We start from the raw sequence: 26,399 nt of genomic DNA, 5'->3' as shown, positions 1-26,399 counted from the left end.
AAAACAAACTAAACGCATCTCCCAACCAGAGGAAATGTTGCAAACAAGGCCTTTATTAAATATTTAAAGTTGCTTTATTATAACCATGTGTCCGGCATTTTTGACAAGATATTGTTAATTAAGTCATGTGTTGTTTCAACTATCACCTATCGAAACAGCACCTGTCTTAATCACTTCTTTACATTATTCAGTCAGCAATATTAGACTTTTTTAATTGTTACATAGCGAGACAATCGTTTGTCAAAATAAAAAAGTTCCTATGCAGCCGGGACATAAATATAAACTTAAGAACGAGAATTTTAAGGTGCTATGTTTTCTCCGTTCTGCTGTACGGCATGGAAGCCTGGACACTGAAAAAGATAAACATCAAAAACATTGAGGCATTCGAGATGTGGTGTTACAGGAGAATGTGGAAAATACCATGGACAGAAAGAGTAACAAATCAAGATGTTCTGCTGAAGATGGGGAAGGATTGCAAAGTCATAAAAACCATACAATAGAAAAAACTGGAATATCTGGGCCACATAATGAGAGGAGAAAAGTACTCTCTGCTTAGACTCATAATCCAAGGAAAAATCTCGGGAAAGAGAAATGTGGGACGTAGGAGGATCTCCTGGTTGCGAAATTTAAGTGAGTGGTATGGGTGCAGTTCCATACAGTTGTTCAGAGCTGCAGCCAACAAAGTAAAGATTGCTGTGATGGTAGCCAACCTCCGAGAGGAGACGGTACTGCAAGAAGAAGAATTGTTAGACAAAATTAAATTAAAAATTAAATAAATATAGGTCACTCCTCTATATAAACATATCATGTTTAATAAATTTTTGGTTTGTAATTAGTCTTAGTTTTGTAATTAGGGTATAGTAGTCAACACCACGGTGAGATGTATGTATTATATACCTTTTGTCGAAGAAACAAGTATATCAATGATGTTAATAGATATAAAATAAATTCAAAGTTTATCTTGTTCTCACAAAAGGGGAATAACACATCCGTGTAGTTGTTACTATATCACAATTATATCATTGCTGTCTTTTAAATTATTGATGTTAGTGGTATAAACATAATATGTCCAAGAAGGGTTAGACATTTACACTTTTTCTTTCTCAAAATTCAAATTTTGACAAAATAGTCTGATTGAAAAATATAGAATTATAAAATATATATAATGAAAAAACATGGTTTTTACATGAAGTTAAGTTTAAAAATGTTTTAATTAAAATTATTAACAATTGTCTTGTGGGTTAAATTGAATTTAATACACATAAGTTACATGCAATAAACTGAGTCACAACAGACAGCAAATAACAACAGTACGTTCCAGTGAAAGTGTGGAGGGACAGTATTATGAAAATCTAATATAAGAAGGTGGTACTTTTTTATTTTTAGTGAATTTTTGTTGTAAAACATAAGTATAGATGGAACTTTAATTTATCAACATCTTTTTTGTGGTTTAGTGAATTAGAACAATTATTAATATAATACATCTCTTAAGATTTTACGATAGCTTCTTTTTCAGTTCTATCTAGAATTATAGCCTCATCATATAGGACACGATGGTCATTCTCATTGACATGAATGCTCAAACTAGTTGCTAGGGAGTTATGTTTACAGTCACTTTTGTGAAGAGCTAGGCGCTTACTAAGTCGTTGACTTGTATGGCCTATGTATATTTTGCCACATTCACAGGGTATACCATAGATTACGTTACAGTTCTGCTCTAGTGGAATTGGATCTTTTAGTCTAGAATAGAACAAATTGAGTCTTTTTTTGTTATAATTAGCTATTTTTATGTTAAATTGACTAAATAGTCTAGTGAGAGATTGTGTTAAACCTTCTATATACGGTAATGATCCATACTTCAACTGCACGGTGCTGTCAGATGCTAACCGATCATGACCAGACATATTGTCGCTTGTAATACGTTCTGTGTGTGAATACAAAAGTTTATTGAGCAAATTTTTAGGGTAATAATTGCATAGTAATGTGTCAAACAACAGTTTTAAATTCTTTTCAGTAAAAGTTGGATGTGAGATTTTTAATATTCTATTTTTCATTGCTAGAACGGTGTTAACTTTCTGTTTCATAGGATGATATAGTGTCGACATTAAGGTAAGATTAAAATAATTGTCGCTTGTAATACGTTCTGTGTGTGAATACAAAAGTTTATTGAGCAAATTTTTAGGGTAATAATTGCATAGTAATGTGTCAAACAACAGTTTTAAATTCTTTTCAGTAAAAGTTGGATGTGAGATTTTTAATATTCTATTTTTCATTGCTAGAACGGTGTTAACTTTCTGTTTCATAGGATGATATAGTGTCGACATTAAGGTAAGATTAAAATAACGTCTCTAATTATGATACTGTAAAGAATGTTTTTCCATCACAGCAAGTTCTGATGAAGCCCAAAAATATGTGGCGAAAGCTTGACTCTTAATAAAAGACACTCACTTAGAAGCACCCGTTTTTTATTGATTCCTTAGTATTGGGTCGTTCCCGGTTATCTTCTACCGTCTGTGTTTACCAGTAACCCGTTAGTGTCTTTGACTCTCTTTTTATATTTATATATATATATATATATATATATATATATATATATATATATATATATATATATATATATTGTTATGATGTATTGTTTGTTTGAATGATGAGCAATGAGTATTTTTAATAATATAATATATAGGGTTTTTATCGCGGTTCTCAAAGAATTAGTTTGTAAGTACTTTTTTTAAATTATCTTTATTATATCTATTATGAAACATATATATATCTAACCTAGCCAATGAAAATTTAAAATAAACTATGTTTAAATTGAAATTCTTATGAAACTAATTAAATTCTATAGACAATGTAAAATTTAAACAAACTATCTACAAAATTGAAATTGTTATGACACTAACTAAATTATATTAACAAAATTTTGTACCTTTCTGTCACTGAAAGCCTAAATGAACTGTTTTCCACTATATAGATTATAATCACCACTCAAATGTCTTCTTCTCAGCTTCGGTTATCCTTGTTTTTGTGAAATTACTTTTTCCAATTATCAGCTTCTACCAATTTAAGATATTTTTCTTCACAGCATTTATAAACCACCAAGCAAACCAGCAAACAGCATTTATTTTTATTCTTCTTTTCAATATATCAATATCCAATCACCAAAATATTATTTAATTTTAATATTCAATTAATACTTCTTCCATTATCATCATTTATACATAACATAATTTTTAATCTTCAATATTATTTTCTTTATACTGATTGACTCATAACAATGACTAACTGAATGGACTTTCTTACTAAACTGCCATCTTGAATCCAAATCATGGGTATTTATATCTTTTCAATCTTCCAGAACCATCTGGTAAGAAATCATGTTCGATTTATTCCATTAAACACATGTCTGAATTTTCTGGAAACAGTATATGTTCGATCCACAGACATAACCATTATTCCCGAATGTTCGACCGTAAACAAAGGTCAAATTCTGCATTCTGGAGAATTCGTTAATTTTCTATTGATAATTTTGTTGACATTTAGGCTTTTCAGATCAGAATATACACTTAAATTAGTAACTTAACATTCTAATTTAATAAACTACACATTTTAAACAACATATTATCATTATAACCCCACTTTATATTCGTAATTATTCTTAAACGTCACTTCAGAGTATGTATATCTGGTTGCCTAGTCACATGGCTCACTTAAATATATCTACAACATCATAATTACTAAAAAAATACTTTTTATATCTAATATATCTAGTAGTGTAACTTATAAATTATTTTCTATAAACACCAATTATATCAATATATATATATATATATATATATATATATATATATATATATATATATATATATATATATATATATATATATATCTATATACAATCAACACCAAACATACTGTGAATTTTATGATGTTATAATTCTCTGTAGAGAACATAACCTTAATAAGAGACAGTTTATGGAGATGTGTCATATTTTGAAACAACCTAATGCATTAAATAACAGAACTGTTATTAGCAACTTAAGCCAAATTTACCATGCACTAATACTACAAAATTGATTCTTCCGTATTCTACTTTTAATTATTGGTTTCTTCTTCAATTTCTTTTATTATATCATAACATTTATGTTGGCATCTACAAAACTTTTCCTTCAATCTCACCAGCTGATTGTCAGTTCTGACATTCGAGCTTTCAAATACTTCATTTTAATGATATGGTCATAACAGTCAAGAACCCTAGCCGTGCCGTTGTTAATATAACATTTTTTATAAGATTTTATATATACATTATAGATTATAGATTTTAGATATACATTATAAGATTTTATAATCAATCAATGTCAAAAGTTAAAATAAAAAAAGTTAATATAAAATTACTTAAATTGGGAATCTTACGGCGTTCTGTGTTTCTGTGTTTTTGCTGATGTATTTATTAGATTAATTTTTCTTTCTTTACATTAACACCATAATTAATGCTACAGATCTTTTAAAGGTAAGATCATATGTTTCTCATATTAGATGTATCGCTAATAACACTCTTTTAGATGAACTGATGATGCTCATTGATGGAGGGTAGAAAGAGAAAATCATCTTTAGGTTAAGAAATTGAAAGGAAGAGAACTATATGTTTTAAATAAAGAACTGACAGGGAGAAATATAGAAATTATTTAACAAAACTACAGACACATCTGTTGCGTAGCGCAACCTAAAATTATGATCCAAATGACGAACACCCTTTTTTAAAAAATACTACTTTTAGTTTTAAGTCGAGTTGTACCCGAGAATGCACGATAGATGTTGCATATACTCTTTGCACATAATTGCGAGATTATCACGTATTCTCTTCTCAATTTTATTAGAAAAAAAAACATCAGTCATTGTGTCACTGTCACATTTGATGAAATAAAAATTAATTCGCTCATTTTTTCAACACACAATGTTCAATTAACGCAAAATAAAGTTTCTCAAGTAGTAAGATGTTTTTTAAAGTGTAATACGGGAAGTGTGATCGCCAAATGTAAGGTAACACATTTTAATTAATTAATAGATATAATTAGAACCAGATCGAAGGTACTGCCCCAACAGGCAGTGAGCAACACGTCAGGAGGAGAAGATAAAATCCCCCGGTGTTCTACATGTTCCTAACGAGCCGGATACAGCAACTGTTCCCGTTTATGTAAAGCTGGAAGCTGAATTTTCATTAATTATAGCACGAGGGCGATCATCTCTCGTTTCTGCAAAGGCGTTTTCACGCAGTACTCAAGATTTTCTCACACTATTCGTAAAAAACATCACTCGCTTCCTCATTTCTTCGCAAAGAAAAGACATAGTTTTTATTCTCTCATATACACACATTGGAGTTTTGGCGGTTCCAGGATCCAAGGTTGTTCTATTAGCGCCGGGAGGCCGGTATATCGACATCGACACTTGCAAGGGATAAGGAGTTTATGTGAGGTCGCGGTTGGACTTAATGTGCGGTTTGATCATTTATTGTAACTTTTACGAATTGTTTTTTGCATCGTCGCATGTCATTTTATTTTTAGATTTTAGATTCGCAGTGATTATAAGTAGATTTTTATGGTAATATTATTTAGTTCATGATACTAAGTATCTCTTGTTGTATTTAAAATTTGTATTATTTTTTCTCACGTTCAAAATGACTGATGTTGCAAAAATTATAAAATTGAGAGGGCATACTAAAGCTTGTATTACTAGAATTCAAACATTTGTCTCAAAAAACCAAAATGTAGTTTTAGATTGCGGTCAATATATTGCACGCAAAAATGTATTAAATGAAACTTATCGCGAGTATCTCAACCTACAAAAGGAACTTGAATTAGAAGATTTTGATAAATATTGTTCAGATAGAGACATAGTTGAAGAACAGTATTATAATTTAGATTCATATTTGTACGAGAGAATCACGCAATTATCTGCAAAACCAGTTTAAACTCAACCTATTGTAACAAATGTAATACCATCTGTTAGCACAATTCAAAATGTAAAGTTGCCAGAATTAAAAATACCTTTTTTCTCGGGCGAAATCTCAGAATGGCCCAGCTTTTTTGATGTTTTCACCAAATTAATAACAAATGATAAACAGTTATCTAATGCTCAAAAACTTATTTATCTCAAATCAGTGTTAAGGAATGAACCGTTAAAGTTAATTGACAATCTAGAAATAATTGATTCCAATTTTGAAATTGCAATACAAAATTTATGCAATAGATTTGAAAATAAATATTTAATAGTAAACAGTCATTTGAACAGTTTATTAAATGCTCCACTCATTACAAAACCCAATGCACATGCTCTAAGGGATTTCTTAACTCAAATTAAAAGCCATCTCGCTGCCTTAGAAAACCTCAACATCTCGAATCAACTCACTGATTTAATTCTCATCAATCTCTTTACTCAAAAATTAGACTATAATACTAAAAGATCATTTGAAACCGAGCGTAATATAAACAAACTCCCAAGTTTAATGGAGTTCCTTGAATTTATTGAAAGAAAATGCAAAATTCTCGAAAATCTTGTTCCTGAATACTCTCATTCTCCGAAACAAAAACAACCTTCTCGTTTTACTTCTCTTAACACAGTTAGCAATAATTTGCAGTATAGTAGTAATAATCAGTATTTTAAATGTTTTTTATGTCAAAATAACTCCCATAAAATATACACTTGCCGGGAATTCTTAAATATGTCTGAAGATGAGCGTTTTCAAACGGTCAAGGCAAAGAAAGCGTGTCTCAACTGCTTGGCTAGTGGTCATTCAGCAAGCTCATGTACCTCTGCGTCAAATTGCGCTAAATGTAACAGGAGACATCACACATTGCTCCACTTCTCTAACGCTTCTACTCATAACTCAAATAGTTCTCGTTTCAGAACAAATCAAGATTCTCTTAGTCTACCCACTAGAAACACTCATTTCCAAAACACTCGTCACTCTCAAGACTCACAAGAAAATCATAATTCTCAAAATACTCGCCAGTCTCACAATATGCATGATACTTCAAATTCTCGTACTCACTCTAATGTATCTCGTGATCCCAATACTCAAAGCGAAACTTCAAGTTCACCTGCAATCCCACGAATAGCAAATCAATCTCAGTCTAATGATGTCTACCGAGCATCATCTCTCTCTACACTCTCAGGCAAAAAGGAGGTTCTACTCCAAACAGCATGTGTTACAATTTATGATTCTCATAATAATCCCGTTAAGGTTCGCTGCCTTACAGACTCAGCTAGTCAGCTTTCGTTTATCACTGAGGAATTAGCAAGTCGCTTGAAATGTATTCCTTACACAAAAAGTCTTCAAATTTCTGGAATATCCGAAATCTGTTCGACGTCGAATAAAATGGTGGATTTAAATATTTTCTCAAATGTTAATCCCACAAAACATTTTACACTCTCTTGTGCGATTCTCCCAACCATCACTTGTAAGCACCCTCAAATTACATTGGATTTTAATGCTCTCAAAATTCCACCAAACATTCACCTAGCTGATCCAGAATTTTGTACTCCTGCCGAAGTTCAAATGCTGCTTGGAGCAGATGTTTATTTCGACTTACTTACTTACGGGTTAATAAAATTAGGCCCTAATCTTCCTACCTTAACAAATACTCATCTCGGTTATCTTGTAGGTGGAAATGTACCTCAATCATCTGGGTCAATTGACTCATATTCTATACTTAACATTCAAGAAATTACTCAACCTCGAAATGAAGTATCCTTGTTCGTTCAAACTCAAAATACCGATTCACTCGTACGGTCGTTTTGGGAAATAGAAGAAATCTCGTCTTCTACTTGTACTCCAAAAATCCTAACTCCTTCGGAGCAACAAGCCGAAGATATTTTTAAATCGTCACTTAAAATATTATCATCTGGTAGATTCCAAGTAGATCTCCCTTTCAAATCTCCCAACGAATATAAAAAATTGGGCGAATCGTTTTTCCTCGCAAAGAAGCGATTCCTAAACCTCGAACAGAAACTGATCAAGTCAGATCAATTATACGCGCAGTATAAACAATTTATTCATGAATATATTGCACTTGGACATTGCAGATATGTGCCTCTCTCCACTCGAAATATTCACTCTGATTTAAAATACTTTATTCCTCACCATTGCGTTTTAAAGGATAGCGTAACAAATAAGTTGCGTGTTGGCTTTGATGGCAGTATGAAAACTACCTCAAATCTAAGTCTTAATGACATAATGCTTCCTGGTTATACGGTACAACGCGAATTATTCGATATTTTGATAAATTTTAGATTATTTAAATACTGTATTGTAGCAGATCTACGTCATATGTACAGACAAATTCGAGTAAATCCCGAACAGGTATTTCAGTTGAACATCTTTTGGCGTGATTCACCTCAAGAGGATTTGAAATGTCTTCAACTTGAAACTGTCACTTATGGATTAAATAACTCCGGTTTTCTCAGCACTAGATGTCTTAAGGAATTAGCTCAAAAACATTCCGACAAATTTCCCTTGGCTAGTGATGCTCTTTTAAATTGCTGTTATATCGATGATGTGCTGTATGGCTGTAACGATTTTGAAACACTCTTCGAAATTCATCGACAATTAACCGAATGTTTGAACCTCGCTTGTTTCTCGCTTCATAAATGGTGTGCAAACTCACCTGAATTTCTCGCAGGTATTTCTCATATCTCTAATGAAGCTAGTTATGTAATCAATCCTGAAAATAACACGAACAAAATTCTCGGCCTATGTTGGAATTCTCACTCCGATCATTTTTCAGTTCTTGTGCCAAAGGTTACCGTTAAGGATACCTATACAAAAAGAGAAGTTCTTTCTTTAATTGCTTCCATTTATGACCCTATCGGATTGATTAACCCTGTAGTGGTATCTGCTAAATTAATTATGAGAAAGATTTGGTTAGAAAGGTTGAATTGGGATGACCACCTCAGTCCAAATTTGCTTACACAATGGAATCTATTTTTACAAACACTTCCTCACCTCTCCAATCTCAAGATTCCTAGGTTGCTGCAAAATTCTAGCAATGTAACAAGTACTCAAATACATGGGTTTTCGGATGCAAGTCTTAGCGCGTATGGTGCTTGCGTTTATTTAAGAACATCACATGAAAATGGCTTTATCTCTTGCAATCTAATCTCCTCAAAGAGTCGTGTTAGTCCTGTAAAAGTTGTGACTCGATTCCTCGATTAGAACTTCTAGGAGTATTATTACTCTCTAATCTTGTTACGAAGATTCTTTCTGTCTTGATTCCATCCCAATCTCAGATAAATTCTGTCAATTTATGGACAGATTCCGAAGTCGTCCTCGCATGGATTAATTCACACCCTTCTCGTTGGTCTACCTTTGTAGCCAATAGAGTAACTTAAATTCAAGAACTCACCTCCAACCATACATGGAGACATGTACGATCGAAAGACAACCCTGCGGATATATTATCTCGTGGTGCTACACCCTTGCAGTTGCTTGATTGTGATCTTTGGTTTAATGGTCCTCAATTTTTGTCAGATCCACACTTTGATTTCAACCTCTTTGTATATAATGGTCCTTCGAGTATTAATGTTGATGAACTGCCTGAACTCAAAAGGGTTACTCATCTGATCAGAAAACCAGATTCACAAGTGTATGATGCCCTCTGCAAATTTTCATGTTTCACTCGACTTCAGAGAGCTTTTGCATACTGCATTCGTTTTATTCACAATGTAAGAGCTAAGTCTCATAGACGTACAGGTCCTCTCACCCCAAATGAACTCTCTAGTTCTGAGTTAATGATTATCAAATTGACCCAGTCTTATTTCTTCAGTTCGGAAATCCAATTTTTAATGGATAATCGTCTGCTTAACGATAAGTCTATTCGTAAATTGAATCCCTTTCTAGATTCGTCTCAAATGATACGAGTAGGCGGTCGTCTTCTCTTTTCAAATGTTTCTTATGATCAGAAATTCCCTCTACTGTTGCCCTCAAAATCACATATTGTCAATTTATTACTTACCCGAGAACATCGAAGACTTCTACATTCTGGCCCTCAAAATACACTGTCCAATGTTAGATTGAAATTCTGGCCTCTTGATGGTCTTCGACAAATCAAACGTATAATACAAAATTGTCTCACTTGTTACCGTTTTAACGCACCAAATTTAAGTCGCTTCCCAAATCATGGCTAATCTCCCGAGGGAAAGAGTTCAAATTGCACGTCCATTTATAAACGTTGGAGTTGATTTTGGTGGTCCATTTCCAATCAAGACATCTAAACTCAAGAGAGCTCCCCTTACTAAGGCCTATATGGCAGTGTTTGTATGTTTAGCTACTCGCGCCGTGCATGTGGAATTAATTTCCAGTCTTTCTACTGAAGCGTTTTTATTGACTCTGAAAAGATTTATCGCCCGAAGGGGTAATCCGAGTATCATTTTCAGCGATAATGGCACCAACTTTCTAGGTGCGAAAAATCAATTGAAAGAACTTTATGAGTTGCTTCTCAAAGGTGATACCTCTGAATCTATTCGCTCTTTCGCTACTTCATGTCAAATTCAATGGAAGTTTATCCCTCCACGCTCACCACACCACGGTGGTATTTGGGAAGCTGCCATAAAGAGCTTCAAATATCATCTCGTAAGAATAATGGGTAACTCCAATTTTACTTTCGAAGAACTATCCACTGTACTTTCGCAGATTAAAGCAGTGCTCAATTCACGCCCTATCTGTGCGCTCTCAGACGACCCGTCCGATTTTTCCTTTCTTACTCCCGGACACTTCCTTATTGGATCTAACTTAATGTCTTATCCTGAATTAGATCTCTCTGATATTCAAGAAAATAAATTGTCTTTGTGGAATAAATGCACAAGAATTCAGCAGCATATGTGGAAGGTTTGGACTCGCGATTATCTTAATAGGCTTCAAAATAGACCTAAATGGTTCACTCCTCAGGTAGGCATAAAGCCTGATGATCTCGTCTTGCTTAAGGACGAAAACTCGCCTCCTCTCAAATGGCCTATAGCACGGGTAGTTGAGACATATCCGGGAAAGGACAACAAGGTAAGAGTTGTTAAGGTCAGAACTCCTGAAGGGTTATACGTTCGCTCTATTGCTAAACTGTGTCCTCTTCCTATGACTCACCTTCAAGAATTTTAATAGTTTTTTTAGATTAGTTATACCTTTCTTCAAATTGTACATAAAAATTTTTTTTTTGATGCGTTCACATCAAGAGGGGGACTATGTTGCGTAGCGCAACCTAAAATTATGATCCAAATGACGAACACCCTTTTTTAAAAAATACTACTTTTAGTTTTAAGTCGAGTTGTACCCGAGAATGCACGATAGATGTTGCATATACTCTTTGCACATAATTGCGAGATTATCACGTATTCTCTTCTCAATTTTATTAGAAAAAAAAACATCAGTCATTGTGTCACTGTCACATTTGATTAAATAAAAATTAATTCGCTCATTTTTTCAACACACAATATTCAATTAACGCAAAATAAAGTTTCTCAAGTAGTAAGATGTTTTTTAAAGTGTAATACGGGAAGTGTGATCGCCAAATGTAAGGTAACACATTTTAATTAATTAATAGATATAATTAGAACCAGATCGAAGGTATTGCCCCAACAGGCAGTGAGCAACACGTCAGGAGGAGAAGATAAAATCCCCCGGTGTTCTACAACATCTGTAACAGAAAAGTTTGGCTTAATTATCGAAAAAATTACACGAGAAAATATATCAAAGATATAAAAGTAGGAAATTCAAAAATGAAAACATTCCACGAAACATAATATCCAGACAGAAACTCGATATAGTTGCGATAGATATGCTAAGTGACATAGTCTAAACAACACAAAGGTATAAACAGACTTTGGCAATGGTTGACCTATTTCCAAAGTACGTAAAATTATATTTCTGAATTTCAAAAGGTATATTCGACTTCGAGCGTTCAACGAAGCAACACCTAATTACCTTAATCGCACCTAGTTATTGTGGTTTTGTTTAAAAACATTGAAAGCTAAAAGTGTAAATTATTGACAATAATTATTTGTTGTTGATATTTTTGGTCATGAACTGTAAGTAATTTAATTTATTTAATTACATCGAGTTTTTATCAATGATTTCGTATTGGTGCGAGGACCGTACTCAGGTTCCGTAGATCAACATGAACCAAGCTTCATCATCAAATGTTTTTTCACAACAAGAAATCCCCAAAAATGATACTACTGCACAAAAGTTATATTCAACAGTTTTAAATGAACCTACCAACTTATTCCTTCCAAAAAACAAGCAATTGTAGTAAATACAGTTCCAAATTCAAAAATCGAGGATTACCTGAATGCTGTAGCCAACTTAGTTGACCCCAAAAATATACTTGCAATATCCAGAATTGTTAATGATCGTATATGCATCTACTTCACTTCGGAAAATATTTTTCAAAAATTTTTGGAAGCAGACCCATGGGATAATAATAGTAAACCAACATCGTATCCAAGCTAGAAAACTAATTACTCACTAATTATTTCTAATGTATCTCCTTCTATAAAACATAACGTAATAGAAAATGAACTCAAAAAGATAGGAATCTATCAAATAACACCAATAGATTTTTTACGGATCGGAACATCAAATCCTAGTTTTAGACATATCATTAGTTTTCGACGTTTTACTTATATAGCCCCTACAAATCTTGAAAATATCCCCGATTCAATACTAATTAACCATGATCAATCGAACTATCGAATATATCTCTCACTAGAAAAACAAACGTGCTTTATTTGTAAACAAACTGATCATTTAGCATGTCGATGCCCAAATCATAATAATCAATCCACCGATGACAATACAACACACATTTCTCAATCACAATGTGACCAGACTGTTAGTTCACAACAAAATACAGCTACAGTACATTCTCCTGTACTTACCAAACAAATCTGTAATCCACAACCTACTGAAACCATCACTTCACCTACACCAAAAAACTCTACCTCTTTCGATAACTCCCAAACAATGGAAACGGTAACGGGTAAAATAAATGAAACTAAAATAGAAACTCAAACAAAAGTACAAACGCCTAAAAGTAATGCTTCTGAACCTGGTAAAATAAATAAAACTATAAATGAAACTCAAACAGAAGCTCAAACACCTAAAAGAAATGCTTCTGATATAACAAATTCTCCTGAACCGGAGGGTGGAAATCCTTTTAAAGAATCCAATAAAAAACACAAAAGAACAAAAACAGACGTCCAAACCCACCATAACTTAGCTGAAGATCTTACTAACTGTACAGTTGATTTTTTTCCAAAATAAGTCAAACAGTAGCTGTTTAAGCCAAGAAGAGATAATAGATTTACTTGAAAACACCCATGGAGCTGCAGATCCGCTTAGTATTGCTAAAACATACACGGAAGATATCGAAGGATTAATAGATCTCCTAAAAAAACTTCACCCAGTGCTATCACAAAGATACTTGAAAACACGATGTACAAGACTAAGGAAGAAACTTTGTAAACTACAGGATGACTATTCCTCTACAGATTGCAGTGATACACCTATTAATAAAAAATTCAAGTCCATAATTCAGTGGAATCTAAACGGGTTTTACACCCGTCTAGAAGAATTTAAATTACTAATGTCCAAATTCATACCGTCCATAATATGTCTACGAGAGGCACACTTTAAACAGTAGAAATTTTACAAACTAAAAAACTACACACCATATATTAAAAATAGACTTAATGCAAACCAGGCTAGTGGAGGGACAGCTATTTATGTACATAACCAATATGATTCAGAAATAATTAATTTAAATACACAATTAGAGGCTACAGCAATAACTTTGAAAGGACCTCAAAAAATAAACATCTGCAATATATACATTCCTCCTGGTACTGATCCTTTAGCTTGCGAACTATTAGACTTTTTAATCAAATTCCTCAATGACGAATTATTTTAGGTGACTTCAATTCACATCATGTTCTATGGGGATCAAATAAATCCGATAGTTTAGGGCGTAAAATCGAACAAATTATAACTAAACTTAATCTCAACTTACTTAATGATGGTAGTTATACAAGATTTAATGTCTCTACAGGTGGTGGTTCAGCAATTGATTTAACTTTATGTGACCCAGTTTTACAACCTGGACTGTCTTGGCAAGTCACATCTCATCTACATGGAAGTGACCACTTCCCAATATTAATAACGAATAACAATACAGCTCCCTCTTCCGCTCCGTCTAATAAATGGCATCTAAAGAATTCCGACTGGTCTTTATATTCTTCTTTAATATCTCGATCAATATGAGAGCTAAGTCCTCCTATTGATGACCGTTCAAATATTAATTCTATAGTTTGTAGGTTTGTCCGTAGGTTTTATAAATTTTCCAAAAAAATATCCTCCATGGAACCAGGAATGTAAGATGGCAATCAGAGAGTCAAAAAGAACTTTTTACAAATTTAAAAAATTCCCCACACTCCAAAACCAACTCGAATTTAAGCAAAAGCGAGCCTACTGTAGATATATATTGAAGAAAAGCAGAAAAGAAGCATGGAAAGCGTATGTCTCGTCCTTAAATTCATCTACTCCTATTTCCGAAGTTTGGCAAATGATTAATAAAATGAATGGAAAAAAATCCTTCAATACAATCCATTATCTAGAACATAACAATCTTACTTGCTCGACGAAAGAACAAATAACTGCTATACTTGCTGATACGTATCAAAGACACTCCAGCAATGACATTATCTCTACAAATTCCATAATACACAAACAAAATTTAGAGAAAACTTATATAGATTTAGAAGATCATACTTATTCTCCTCTTAATGACGAACTCTCAATGGACGAGTTACTCATCACGAGTTATTCATTAAACTGTACAAAAGATACCAGTCCTGGACCTGATCATATTCCAGTTGCCTTTTTAAAATCATTACCCGAAGAAGGTAAACAATACCTTCTAAAAACTTACAATTTTATCTGGACAAAAAATGTGTTTCCTGATAGTTGGCACCAGTCAATTATTATTCCAGTCCTTAAGCAGGGAAGAAGAAAATCAGACCCGGAGTCTTATCGACCAATCTCGCTAACATGTTTGATATGTAAAATTCTGGAAAAAATAGTAAGCAATAGACTACTGTGGTATCTAGAAGACAAACAACTTCTTACCCCTATTCAAAGTGGTTTCAGGAAATCAAGGTCTACTTTAGATAATCTAGTTGATATAGAATCCGAAATTCACGAAGCATTTGGATGCAATCAAGAGTGTTTAGCAGTTTTCTTTGACATAACCCATGCGTATGATACAATTTGGTGAGCCGACATATTACAAAACTTATCCAGATGGTCAATCAAAGGTAACATCCTTAAGTATATAAAAAATTTTCTAATATTTCGTGAGTTTAAAGTTCGTGTAGATAATGTTTGTTCAGAGCCAACAACACAAATTAATGGTATCCCACAAGGATCTACACTAAGCGTAGTATTGTTCCTTATTGCGATTAATGATATCTCTAAATCCTTTAGTTCATTAGTAAAAGCACGCTTATATGCTGATGATCTTGTCATATTTTCTCGAAGGAAAAATGTTCTAACACTTACCAGATATATACAAGCCGCTATCAATCAACTAGAAAATTGGTCAGAGAGATGTGGTCTACAGATATCTCCAAACAAAACAAAAGCAATTTTCTTTAGCAAGAGCCCAAAAAACATTATACTACCACCTAATCTCACCTTATACTCGTTACCTATTACTTATGTTGAATCAACTACCTTCCTAGGAATGAAACTAGATCAGAGGTTAATCTGGAAAGATCATATTTTCATCTTCGACAAACAACTCAAAATGGTCTAAATTTATTGAAAAGCATATCTCACAAGCAATGGGGAGCTGATTTCCAAACACTCCTAACTGTCTACAGAACTCTAATTCGTTCTAAACTAGATTATGGCGCAGTTGCTTATAATTCAGCCAAAGCATCAAAACTTAAATTACTAGACCCAATACACAACACAGGAATAAGAATAGCACTGGGAGCTTATCATACTAGCCCAATTGAAAGTTTATATTGTGAATCAGGTGAACCTTCCCTTCAACTAAGAAGAAACTACCTCAGCCTTGTGTATGCTGCTAAATTGTCAGCCAATCCACATATACCGACATTTAAAAACACGTTTGATGACAGATTCACATCGACATTTAACACCTCACAAAGATTTAGTCCCCCGTTTTATAATCGGATCCAAAAATTACAAAATAGTTTGAACATACATTTTTCTGAGACATACAATGTAACTAACCTTAATCATCAACCTTCTTGGAGAATACAGCTGCCTATTTGTGATACAAGTCTTACTATCAATAACAAATATGACACACTACGTAGTATATTTAAAAAGAAAGCAGCAGAGAAATTAAACTGCTCTCATAACTCCCTCATTTTTACAGACGCGTCTAAATCCGACAATGGGGTAGAGGCTTCTTTTACAACTTTACACCAAGACTACTCCTTCTCACTTTCCCTACGATCAACCATATTTTCCGCAGAACTTCTTGCTATTTTGCAAGCAATACCATTTGTAAATAATAAAAACATACAAAACTCTTTGATAATAACTGACTTTTTAAGTGCTATCAGCTCTATGAAACAGTTATACACAAACCATCCCATTCTATTGCTTATAAAGTCAGAAGTAATGAGATGTCAAGAAAACGACCGATTTGTTAAATTCCTTTGGGTACCGTCACACTGTGGTATAACTGGAAACGAAAAAGCTGATCAGTTGGCCAGGGAAGCAGCAGAAAATCCACAATCAACATTATTCACTAAATGCGTTTATAGCGACCTGAAGCAATATTTTAGAAACAAAATAAGCGAGGAATGGCAACTACACTGGAACAATTCTGAGACATTCATGAAAAACATTAAGCAAGAGGTAGCTGTATACAAACTCCCATTCAAGCGACGAGACCAAGTATGCATCTCTATATTACGTATAGGCCATACGAAGTTAACAAACGATTACCTTCTAAGTAAAGAACAAATTCCCATGTGCTACAGTTGTGATTGTGTAACTACAGTGGACCATGTGCTAGTGGACTGCCCTTTGTACACCCTAGAACGACTTCAAGCTTTATTACCCACTTCATCCAAAGATTGCTTAAACGGCTTTAATAATGACAAAACTATAAACTTTTTACAAAATGCAAGACTAGTTTACAAAATATTGTGTAACATTATTAACATTTATGTAATTTATTGTACCATGCTAATAACCCCTAGTGGTTGAAGCAATTTTGTAAATAAAAAAAAAAATTTCAAAAGGTACCGAAATAATAAAAAAAAATTGACCCATTTATAGAATTAGTAGGAGCATCCAGAAGCACTCTTAGATAATGCCACTTATTTGACTTAAATTTTTAGTCATAGCCTCGAAAGCATTTGAACTCTATTTCACACACGATAACAAAAGAGGCACCAGTATTTATTATAAATGTGGCAACGCCACTTAAGCCCTGGAAAGAATCATAACACATAGAATATCAAAAACTGACAGACATGTTGGAATGAAGATTAAGGAGAAGTGAAGAAAAATACCGCCAACGATAACACCTCCAAGAAAATTTGGCTTACCCAAATTTGCATGACAGGGTTCCCAGTTCACGGGGTATTAAAACTACACTGATGCTGTATTGGGAATTCGCAAAAATTTGACACTTTTTAAAATAGATGTAAAATCTATTCTATAAATTAAACTTGGGTAAATAGTAGGTAAAAAACTGTTTATAGCTTAAAGCAGATTCTAGAAAATATTTTAAATAAAACACATTGGCGTAATCTCTATGAATGTTCATAATACGTAAAGTCCATTAAAAGTGTAACTATTTCATTTGGTTATATAAAGGATCCAACTAACTGCACGTCCGAAACTTTTAAATTGCATTAGAGCTGAAATTACGTAATTTCTATTGAAGTTATTTCAAATTCGAATCAGCAAGTTTATGATATTTCGACACAACTATTACTATTGAGAGTATGTTATATCATTTCAAAGGATTTCAACCAAGCTGTCCATTAGAAACCTTTGTAATAATTTTATTTTTAGAGTCTGAAACATTCGCAGTGGTTTTGGTTTTTAGCAAAATAATTTATATTGACCGATAAAAATTATGGTTTTAAATATTTCAACTACTCATAAATAAGCCTATCGAACGGTAGTGGTGTAAAAGCAATTTATTGTAAGTTAAAAGCTTTCTCAAAAATTAGATTTTTTAGGATATACAAACTTAAATACAAATTAAGGGAAATATCAAAATCCGTATAACATAATTATTAGTCATGACTTGTTTTTGGTCAATCGTAAAATATTAGATTCGAGAGATCCCCGTACCTTTCACTTTTATGTTTCAAAACTAACCATCACACCAAAAAAACTATAGGAAGATTTTAAGAATATTATTACTGATTTGTTACTCGTAATAATTCAGTTAACAAAGAATAAATCGTATAATATAGTTAGACAGTTCTAATTAAATTTATTAAGTTCATTAAATCCTAAAACAATAATGTCATTAATCAAACATTTCCCTAAGTAATAAATTACATTGACCTATGCCTTTCTATAACATCAATCTAACGTAACTATCTTTTTTAGAGTTAAATTTAAAAATCACCGTGTATTATCAGTTTTTTAATTAGATACTATTTTATTGGGAATAATCCACAATTAAAGGTTAAAATAAGTTTATTGACGTTTCAATTTCAACTTCGGAAATCGCTCTCAAAATACTAAAAGGTTTGTATTACACAGGGGCATCTTTATTTTCGTCCTCTTCTAACACACATTTTATAATAATCCATAATAAATATATATAAAATATAACATGTAAAATAATGGACAAAATACATTTTAAAATTTTGTTATAAAGTTAAAATTTTGTTAGTGACATCTTTTAATGGTGTGTTTTGACTCTTATTTATATTATTTTACATGTTATATTTTATATGTGTGTTTTTAATGTTGAGTATCGTAGCTTTATATAAATAATCTCAACGACTATGTCTTGAAGAAGGAATAAAAGAATTCCGAAAGCTCGACTAAAAGTCAAAAGAGTGTCTCTAAAACATCCCGGCCAAACCTACTGACTGCAGCCCTAATAAACTGTGTTGTTTGTTTATATCGACAGTCAATAATATCCAGTATTTCTTATATATATATATATATATATATATATATATATATATATATATATATATATATATATATATATATATATCGAAAAAAGAAGTAAGACCGTTAATCCAATATAAATAAGGAAGGATCACTAGAAGAGTGGTGGGTTTTTCGGTCAAAAGTTGGAGAAAAAAGACAAAGAAGTTGGCTACTTCATCTATTTATTGAAGACGTTTAGCTGTCTAATCAGAAAGCATCATCAGTTCATTAAAAAAGCACAATATGAAAAACCAATTATTCATATACAAGTCAATATAAATGTGTTACCTCAAAAAGACATGTAGCAGTCAATGGTATAAAATGTAAAGAAGCTTAAGATAATGGACATCAATAATTCGTTGTATATACAACAAATTGAAACTAGGCACAGTTTACAATTTGATTTGAACATATCACAGCAAAAGACCATGTAGTTTTTAAACATGTATTAAAAAACAATTAAAAAAAAACCTATGTAAAACATAAGTATGTTTAAGTAAAATGAAAAAGACAGTCAAGATTTAATTTCACGTACAAATCGTCTATGTATCCGTTTATACGTATTTCGCTCTAATAAAGCTTTCAACGTAAAAATAAATATTTCCTGTCTTTAAGAAGCAAAAATAAAATGGCTTCGAAACGGACGCAATAGCGACATCTGATATTAAATCCGTAAAATAGTTTCGAAACACAATTCTGATATCTGCCTTAATCTGAGCCTTCTAAAAATTGCAAGGCATAGCAGACGTTGATAAAGATGTTAATAGAGACATGGGGAATCTAAAATTTGCATTCCACGACATGTCTCCTCAACTAAGCAGAAATCGTTAGCGAATTGGTTTCTTGTACTCATACAGAGTAGATCCGAATAAAATGAAAAAGACAGTCAGTTTAATATTAATTTAATTTAATTTTTACACTAGGTAACATTATTGAACAGATTAAGAGTTTACTTATATTTAGAATATAAAAGGTGTAATGAAGTTACCACAAAAGCTTGCAATAATAACAGGAGATACCCGACAAATGGAAGCACAATTCAGGTCCACATAGCTATCACGTGAAAATAGAGTGTCCTTGAAGGCAAAACATGACACATAACAAGGCGAGTTACCAACCGCTCATGGAATATGACGGTATGTTTAAAAAATATGAAAAAGTAGGCAAAAACCTTGTATATACGAACCATTAAATGAAAGAAAAAATGTTTAAAAACACCATTTTCCATTCAGGGAATGGCTCGGAGAAAATGAACAAACAAGTGAGGTCGATCCCTACATCTCATATAAAGGTGTCTAAGTTATGGCTGGCTGGCCAGTCACACGTGCAGATTTAATTCAACTTCCAACAGTCCAAGGTTCATAATAATTTGGAACTTAGAAATCAATGAGAATTCTATGAATTCAATTAATTAAAAAAAAAAATTTAAACTATCTAATCAAAAATTATTGTATATATAAACTTGATAAATGAATCAATAAAATATTAGTTGAATATCAATCTTAATTAAGTGAAGTAAAGTAAGAAAATGCTATTTTATTTTATTTGAATTTATTTAAATGTGAAAAATTATGTAAAAACACACCTTAAGATACAATTTTAAAGTAAAAAACAGTTAAGCCTAATTCTGCAAAATTAATGCATGTTAGATTTGGCTCAAGTTACTAATTTCAGTTCTCTTATTTAGAGCGTTAGAGTGTTTAAGTATTGAACACATTTCCAAAAACTGCCTTTTTACGAGATTGCGTTCGTTGCCAAGAATCTTAACTTCATTAAAGTCCACCTTATGATTAGTGTTGAGCATGTTGAGCAAGAGCACAAATATGCTTAGATAAGTTAATATCACTACGGTGTGTCGTAAGACGCCCTCGTAGTGATCTCCCTGTGTGACCGATGTAGCACGAGTCACACTCAGCACGAGGTATGTGATAATTGACGTTGACTTGTTCCAAAAGGGACAAGGGTGTGTAAATTTTTACATAATTATGATGGGTATGCCCCCAGATTCTATTGTCTACCGAAAAAACATAAGGCAACATTGAGCATGATGCCTATTGTTTCTTCAATCAATTCACCAAATATAAATATTTCTAACACTGACATCTTGTCTAATCATATAATTATAATAACAACTTTAATATTATTGATTCTTTTCACTTTAGTGACGTTAATATTAACTTTGAAATTCCACAAGGATACATTTTAGTGAGTTTTGATGTGGTATTCCTTTTCAATAATTTAGCTTTATCTAGTGTTATTACCTCCCTAAGAAATCACTGGAACTCCATCCAACCTAACTGTCCTGTATCCTGGGATGTATTTGCAGAACTGTTGCAATTAGTATTTGACACCAACTTTGTGGTTTTTGATGATAAATATTATCTACAAATATTTGGGATACCTATGGGTTCCTCAATCTCTTCCATCCTAGTTAATTTTGTACTGGATGATTTAGTATCTGACCGTTTGAGTTTAGGCCACCTTGTCTTTGCTCAATGAGTTTGATCCTCACTTACAGTTCACTGTTGAACTTGAGGACCTTCTTAGACATATGTGTCATTAGATCGGGAGACAACACCTTAACCACGAGTTAGTATAGGAAACCAATGGCCTCTAATAATTTTTTCAACTACCAGTCTCGTCATCCTTTCAAATACAAATTAAACCATATAAAAGCTTTAAGCTGCAGGCTGTATAGGCTAACTCACCCGGTTAATCGAAGGGAATCCATCCAATTACTTAAAACATTTTGATTGAGAATTCCTACCCATCTTCCCTCATTAATAAATACCTTTATTTACAAAGCTATGGTTCCTCATTTAATGACATACCCAATGGTGACCAACTTAGGATAATATCAAATAATACCATGAATAACACTGTTCTGCCTAGTACTGTACTTGGGACTCCAACTACCCATTACTCCTCTTTGCCTTATTTCCCTCAAGTTACTAGAAACTTATTAAACTGTACAAACATAATAATATACCTGTTAAAAATTGCTGCTAAGAATGCCAAGACTGTTAGAAACTTATTTTCTAAAACTAAAACACCCTTGTCCCTTTTGGAATAAATCAACGTCATTTATCACATACCCTGTGCCTATTAACTTATCTAAGCATACTTGTTAAAGTAAACAGGTTAACATCGAAGCTCGATAGCTATCAACCGGTATAGCAGGCAGGATTCCGAAAAGGTTACAGTACAGTGGATCATCTTCTTACAGTCAGAACTCTAATAGAGAAAGCCAATGAATATCACTTGAACTTATATGTTGGCTTCGTTGATTATGAAAAGGCATTCGACTCCATAGAACTTTGGGCAATAGAGAGAGCTATGAACAACTGCAGGATAGACTCCCAATACAGAATGCTCATACACAATATTTACAAGAAAGCTACAATGAAAATACAAATTGATGCGAAAACCAAAGCTATACCAATCAACAGAGGAGTTCGCCAGGGAGATGTTATCTCACCAAAGCTATTCACACTTGGACTTGAAGACGTGTTGAAAGAAATTAACTGGACAGATAAGGGATTAAATGTTAATGGAAGAAAACTGAGTCATTTAAGATACACTGATGACATTGTAATATTCGCTACAAGTTTCGAAGAACTACAGCCCGTGATGACGCAACTATTTCAAGCTTCGTAAAAAGTAGGTCTTAAGATGAACTTGGAAAAAAAACAAAAATAATGACAAATACACCGAACATTCCAGAAATAACATTGAACAACATAAATTTAGAAACAGTAAGCGAATACATCTACCTGGGACAGATAATGAAAATTAACAAAGAAAATCAAACTGTCGAAATTACCAGAAGAATAAGGTTAGCGTGGGCAGGATTTGGAAAACTGAGTTGGATCTTTAAAAGCACTAAAATAGAACAGTATTTGAAAACCAGAATTTACGATCGGCGTATCCTCCCTATACTCACGTATGGTTCACAGACGTGGACACTCACCAAGTCCAATATGGATAAAATAGTAAAAGCACAAAAAGCGATGGAAAGATCAATGCTCGGGGTGAGACTTATAGACAAAAAAACAAACAAATGCATTAGAAGCAAAACAAAAGTAAAAGACGCAGGAGAACATGCTGCCAAATTAAAATATAGCATCGCAGGACACAATGCCCGACTGAAGGATAAGAGATGGAACCACGAAATACAACAGTGGAGACCATGGTTAGGAAAAAAAAGCAGAGGAAGACCACAAATGAGATGGGCTGATGATATTAAGAAGATCAGAGGACACAACTGGAAGCAAGTGGCGCAAAACAGAAGACACTGGATTGATTTGGGGGAGGCCTATCTCCAAAGTTGGATTACTTAAGGCTGAAGAAGAAGAAGAAGAAGCATACTTGTGCTTTTGCTCAACATGCTATTAACATTAATCACAAGGTGGACTTTATTGAAGTTAAGATTCTTGGCAACGAACGAAATCTCGTAAAAAGGCAGTTTTTGGAAATGTTTTCAATACTTAAACACCATAACGCTCTCAATAAGAGAACTGACTTAGTAAATTGAGTCTAAGAATTAGTAAATTGAGCCAAATCTATCGTGCACTAGCGGACCCGACAGATTTCGTTGTGTCAAATAGATTTGGAATATGGCAGTTTATTTCTTTAATTCTCCTGAACGGAACCGTCACCATGATGATAAGGCGGTTTGTGAGGGTCAGCTCGGGTAACCTAAGTATCTTCGCTTTGGCTTCGAACTTTGGCCACCCTTTTGGATCCACTAAAAACCCGGACTGGATATCTGCCAGAGGGCTTCAAACTAAGAGGGGAACTTAAGGTTCAAACCTGATTGAAAAATAATCTAAAGGGATAGTGGGAACCTAAAGGCGACACATATTTATAAAGTGGATGCTTCAATGACAAAACATAGAGATAATTAATTATTTATTATTATTATTATTAACATGGGGTTAATTTTTAGTTCGGCTAATGGATTAAGTCTACAGTCAAAAGAAACCAACAGCACACACATAGGGTTAATAACCGATGTAATAAAGAATAATGAAATAAGACGTATATATAAGTATTTTCAGTAATCGCTTTATTGTAAATTAAGTGAATCATAATTATTAACAAAAATCTGATTTATTTTTATTGTGGTGTTTTATGATCTACAATGCTTTTGCAACATGACACGCATATTCTTGCTTAAGTGTAATACCTTGACATGTTTCCATAAATTGGAGGACTTTAAACATGCATTGAGTTCATCAGCTAGCGTTGATCGTGGAATCACTGGCAATGTTTGACGATAATCTACTGCTAATAAAATCATTGCACCACAAAATGGGTTATGATTGCTCCATAGATCTTACCTGTTCATGTGTTGGAAAACCATCAGATTTGTTTGTATATTCACCAGGTAATCAAACAAAAAACATTGTATATCATATATAATAGCACTATAATAAAAGCACTATAATAAAAATAAAACAGATTTTTGTTAATAATTATGATTCATTTGATTTACAATAAAGCGATTACTGAAAATACTTATATACGTTTTATTTCATTATTCTTTATTACATCGGTTATTAATCCTATGTTAATATTAATAATAATAATAAATAATTAATTACCTCTATGTTTTGTCATTGAAGTACCCACTTTATAAATATTTGTCACCTTTAGGTTCCCACTATCTCTTTAGATTATTTGTCAATCAGATTTGAACCTTAAATTCCCCTCTTAGTTTGAAGCCCTCTTACAAACATTCCAGTCGGGGTTTTTAGTGGGTCCAAAAGGGTGGCCAAAATTCGTGGAAGCGAAGATACTTAAGTCACCCGAACTGACCCTCACACACCGCCCTATCATCATGGTGACGGTTCTGTTCAGGAGAATTAAAGAAATAAATTTCCAATTTAGAAAATATTTGTATGGGAAAAAGAAAAGTGCTGTTTTAGGATTTTTCCGGAAATTATTCGATTTTTTCTTACCGTAAAAACCATCCTTAGACTTCAAGGAATATTTAAAAAAAAAGAATTGTTAAGATTGGTCCATGCGTTGTTGAGTTATGCGCTTACCAACACATTTTGCGAGTCATTTTTATATTATTGATTAATATTGCAGAGTAAGGCTTAACGGTTTTTTACTTTAAAATTGTCTCCTAAGGTGCGTTTTTACATAATTTTTCACATCTAAATAAATTCAAATAAAATAAAATAACATTTTATTACTTTACTTCACTTAATTAAGATCGATATTAAATTAATATTTTATTGATTCATTCATCAAGTTTATATATAAAATAATTTTTGATTAAATAGTTTAATAAATTTTTTTTTAAAATCAATTGGATTCATAGAATTCTCATTGATTTCTCCGTTCCAAATTATTATGAATCTTGGACTGTTGAAAGTTGAATTAAATCTGCACCTGTGACTGGCCAGCCAGCCATAAATTTTATATGAGATGTAGGGATCGACCTCACTTGTTTGTTCATTTTCTCCGAGCCATTCCCTGAATGGAAAATGGTGTTTTGAAACATCTTTTTCTTTCATTTAATGGTTCGTACAGACAAGGTTTTCGCTTAATTTTTCATATTTTTTAAACTTACCGCCATATTGCATGAGCGGTTGGTAACTCGCCTTGTTATGTGTCATGTTTTGCCTTCAAGGATACTATCTTTTCACGTGATAGCTATGTGGACTTCTTTGTCTTTTTTCTCCAAGTTTTGACCGAAAAACCCACCACGCTTAGAGTGATCCTTATATATATATATATATATATATATATATATATATATATATATATCGATACCGCTATTTTTTAATTACCATATATTTATTCAGTATGTGAAACAAAGATAACACTTAATTGGTTAAATAGGAGTGAGAGCTAGTCACCATGTCGAAGGAGTAGGTCTGACTTTTAAACAGTGTTCCTATATTTCTGTTACATCTTTCCTTCTAAGAGTTTATTTGGCTACACGAGTGTAAAATAATATTTAAGTCCACTACAATTTATTTTAGAATGAAAATTAATATTGCATCAAAAAATCTTAAATAAAGTCGTCATGTAATTGTTATAGAGAACGACTTAATTAGTTAACAAAGAATATTAATTTAGGGAAATGATGTGAGGCAATAACGTATGTTCCCCTGAGCAGTTAGTAAAATTTTAAGCAAAGCCTTTTTCAAAGTGTGGGGGATCTAGATAC

The 26,399-nt window shown here is 32.8% G+C and overlaps 2 protein-coding genes across 2 annotated transcripts; both read left to right on the top strand.

Moving 5' to 3' along the window:
- The first annotated feature begins 6,715 nt into the window (after positions 1-6,715).
- On the top strand, positions 6,716-9,208 carry LOC140444490 (uncharacterized). The gene has a single exon (XM_072536248.1). The coding sequence runs from the start codon at positions 6,716-6,718 to the stop codon at positions 9,206-9,208; it is 2,493 nt and encodes an 830-aa protein (XP_072392349.1).
- A 963-nt stretch (positions 9,209-10,171) lies between these two features.
- Positions 10,172-11,143, top strand: LOC140444489 (uncharacterized). Its single transcript, XM_072536247.1, has one exon. It carries the CDS (start codon positions 10,172-10,174, stop codon positions 11,141-11,143), a length of 972 nt encoding a protein of 323 aa, XP_072392348.1.
- Positions 11,144-26,399: the final 15,256 nt, after the last annotated feature.

The sequence above is a fragment of the Diabrotica undecimpunctata genome, chromosome 6, assembly GCF_040954645.1.
Source record: "Diabrotica undecimpunctata isolate CICGRU chromosome 6, icDiaUnde3, whole genome shotgun sequence".
NCBI lineage: Eukaryota > Metazoa > Arthropoda > Insecta > Coleoptera > Chrysomelidae > Diabrotica > Diabrotica undecimpunctata.
Note: the sequence above shows the minus strand (reverse complement) of the source record. Positions and strands in the feature narration are given on the sequence as shown.

What these genes read in the sequence shown, in the direction of transcription:
- LOC140444490 (XM_072536248.1), top strand. Translation starts at nt 6,716, where the DNA reads ATGTCTGAAGATGAGCGTTTTCAAACGGTCAAGGCAAAGAAAGCGTGT.
- LOC140444489 (XM_072536247.1), top strand. Translation starts at nt 10,172, where the DNA reads ATGGCTAATCTCCCGAGGGAAAGAGTTCAAATTGCACGTCCATTTATA.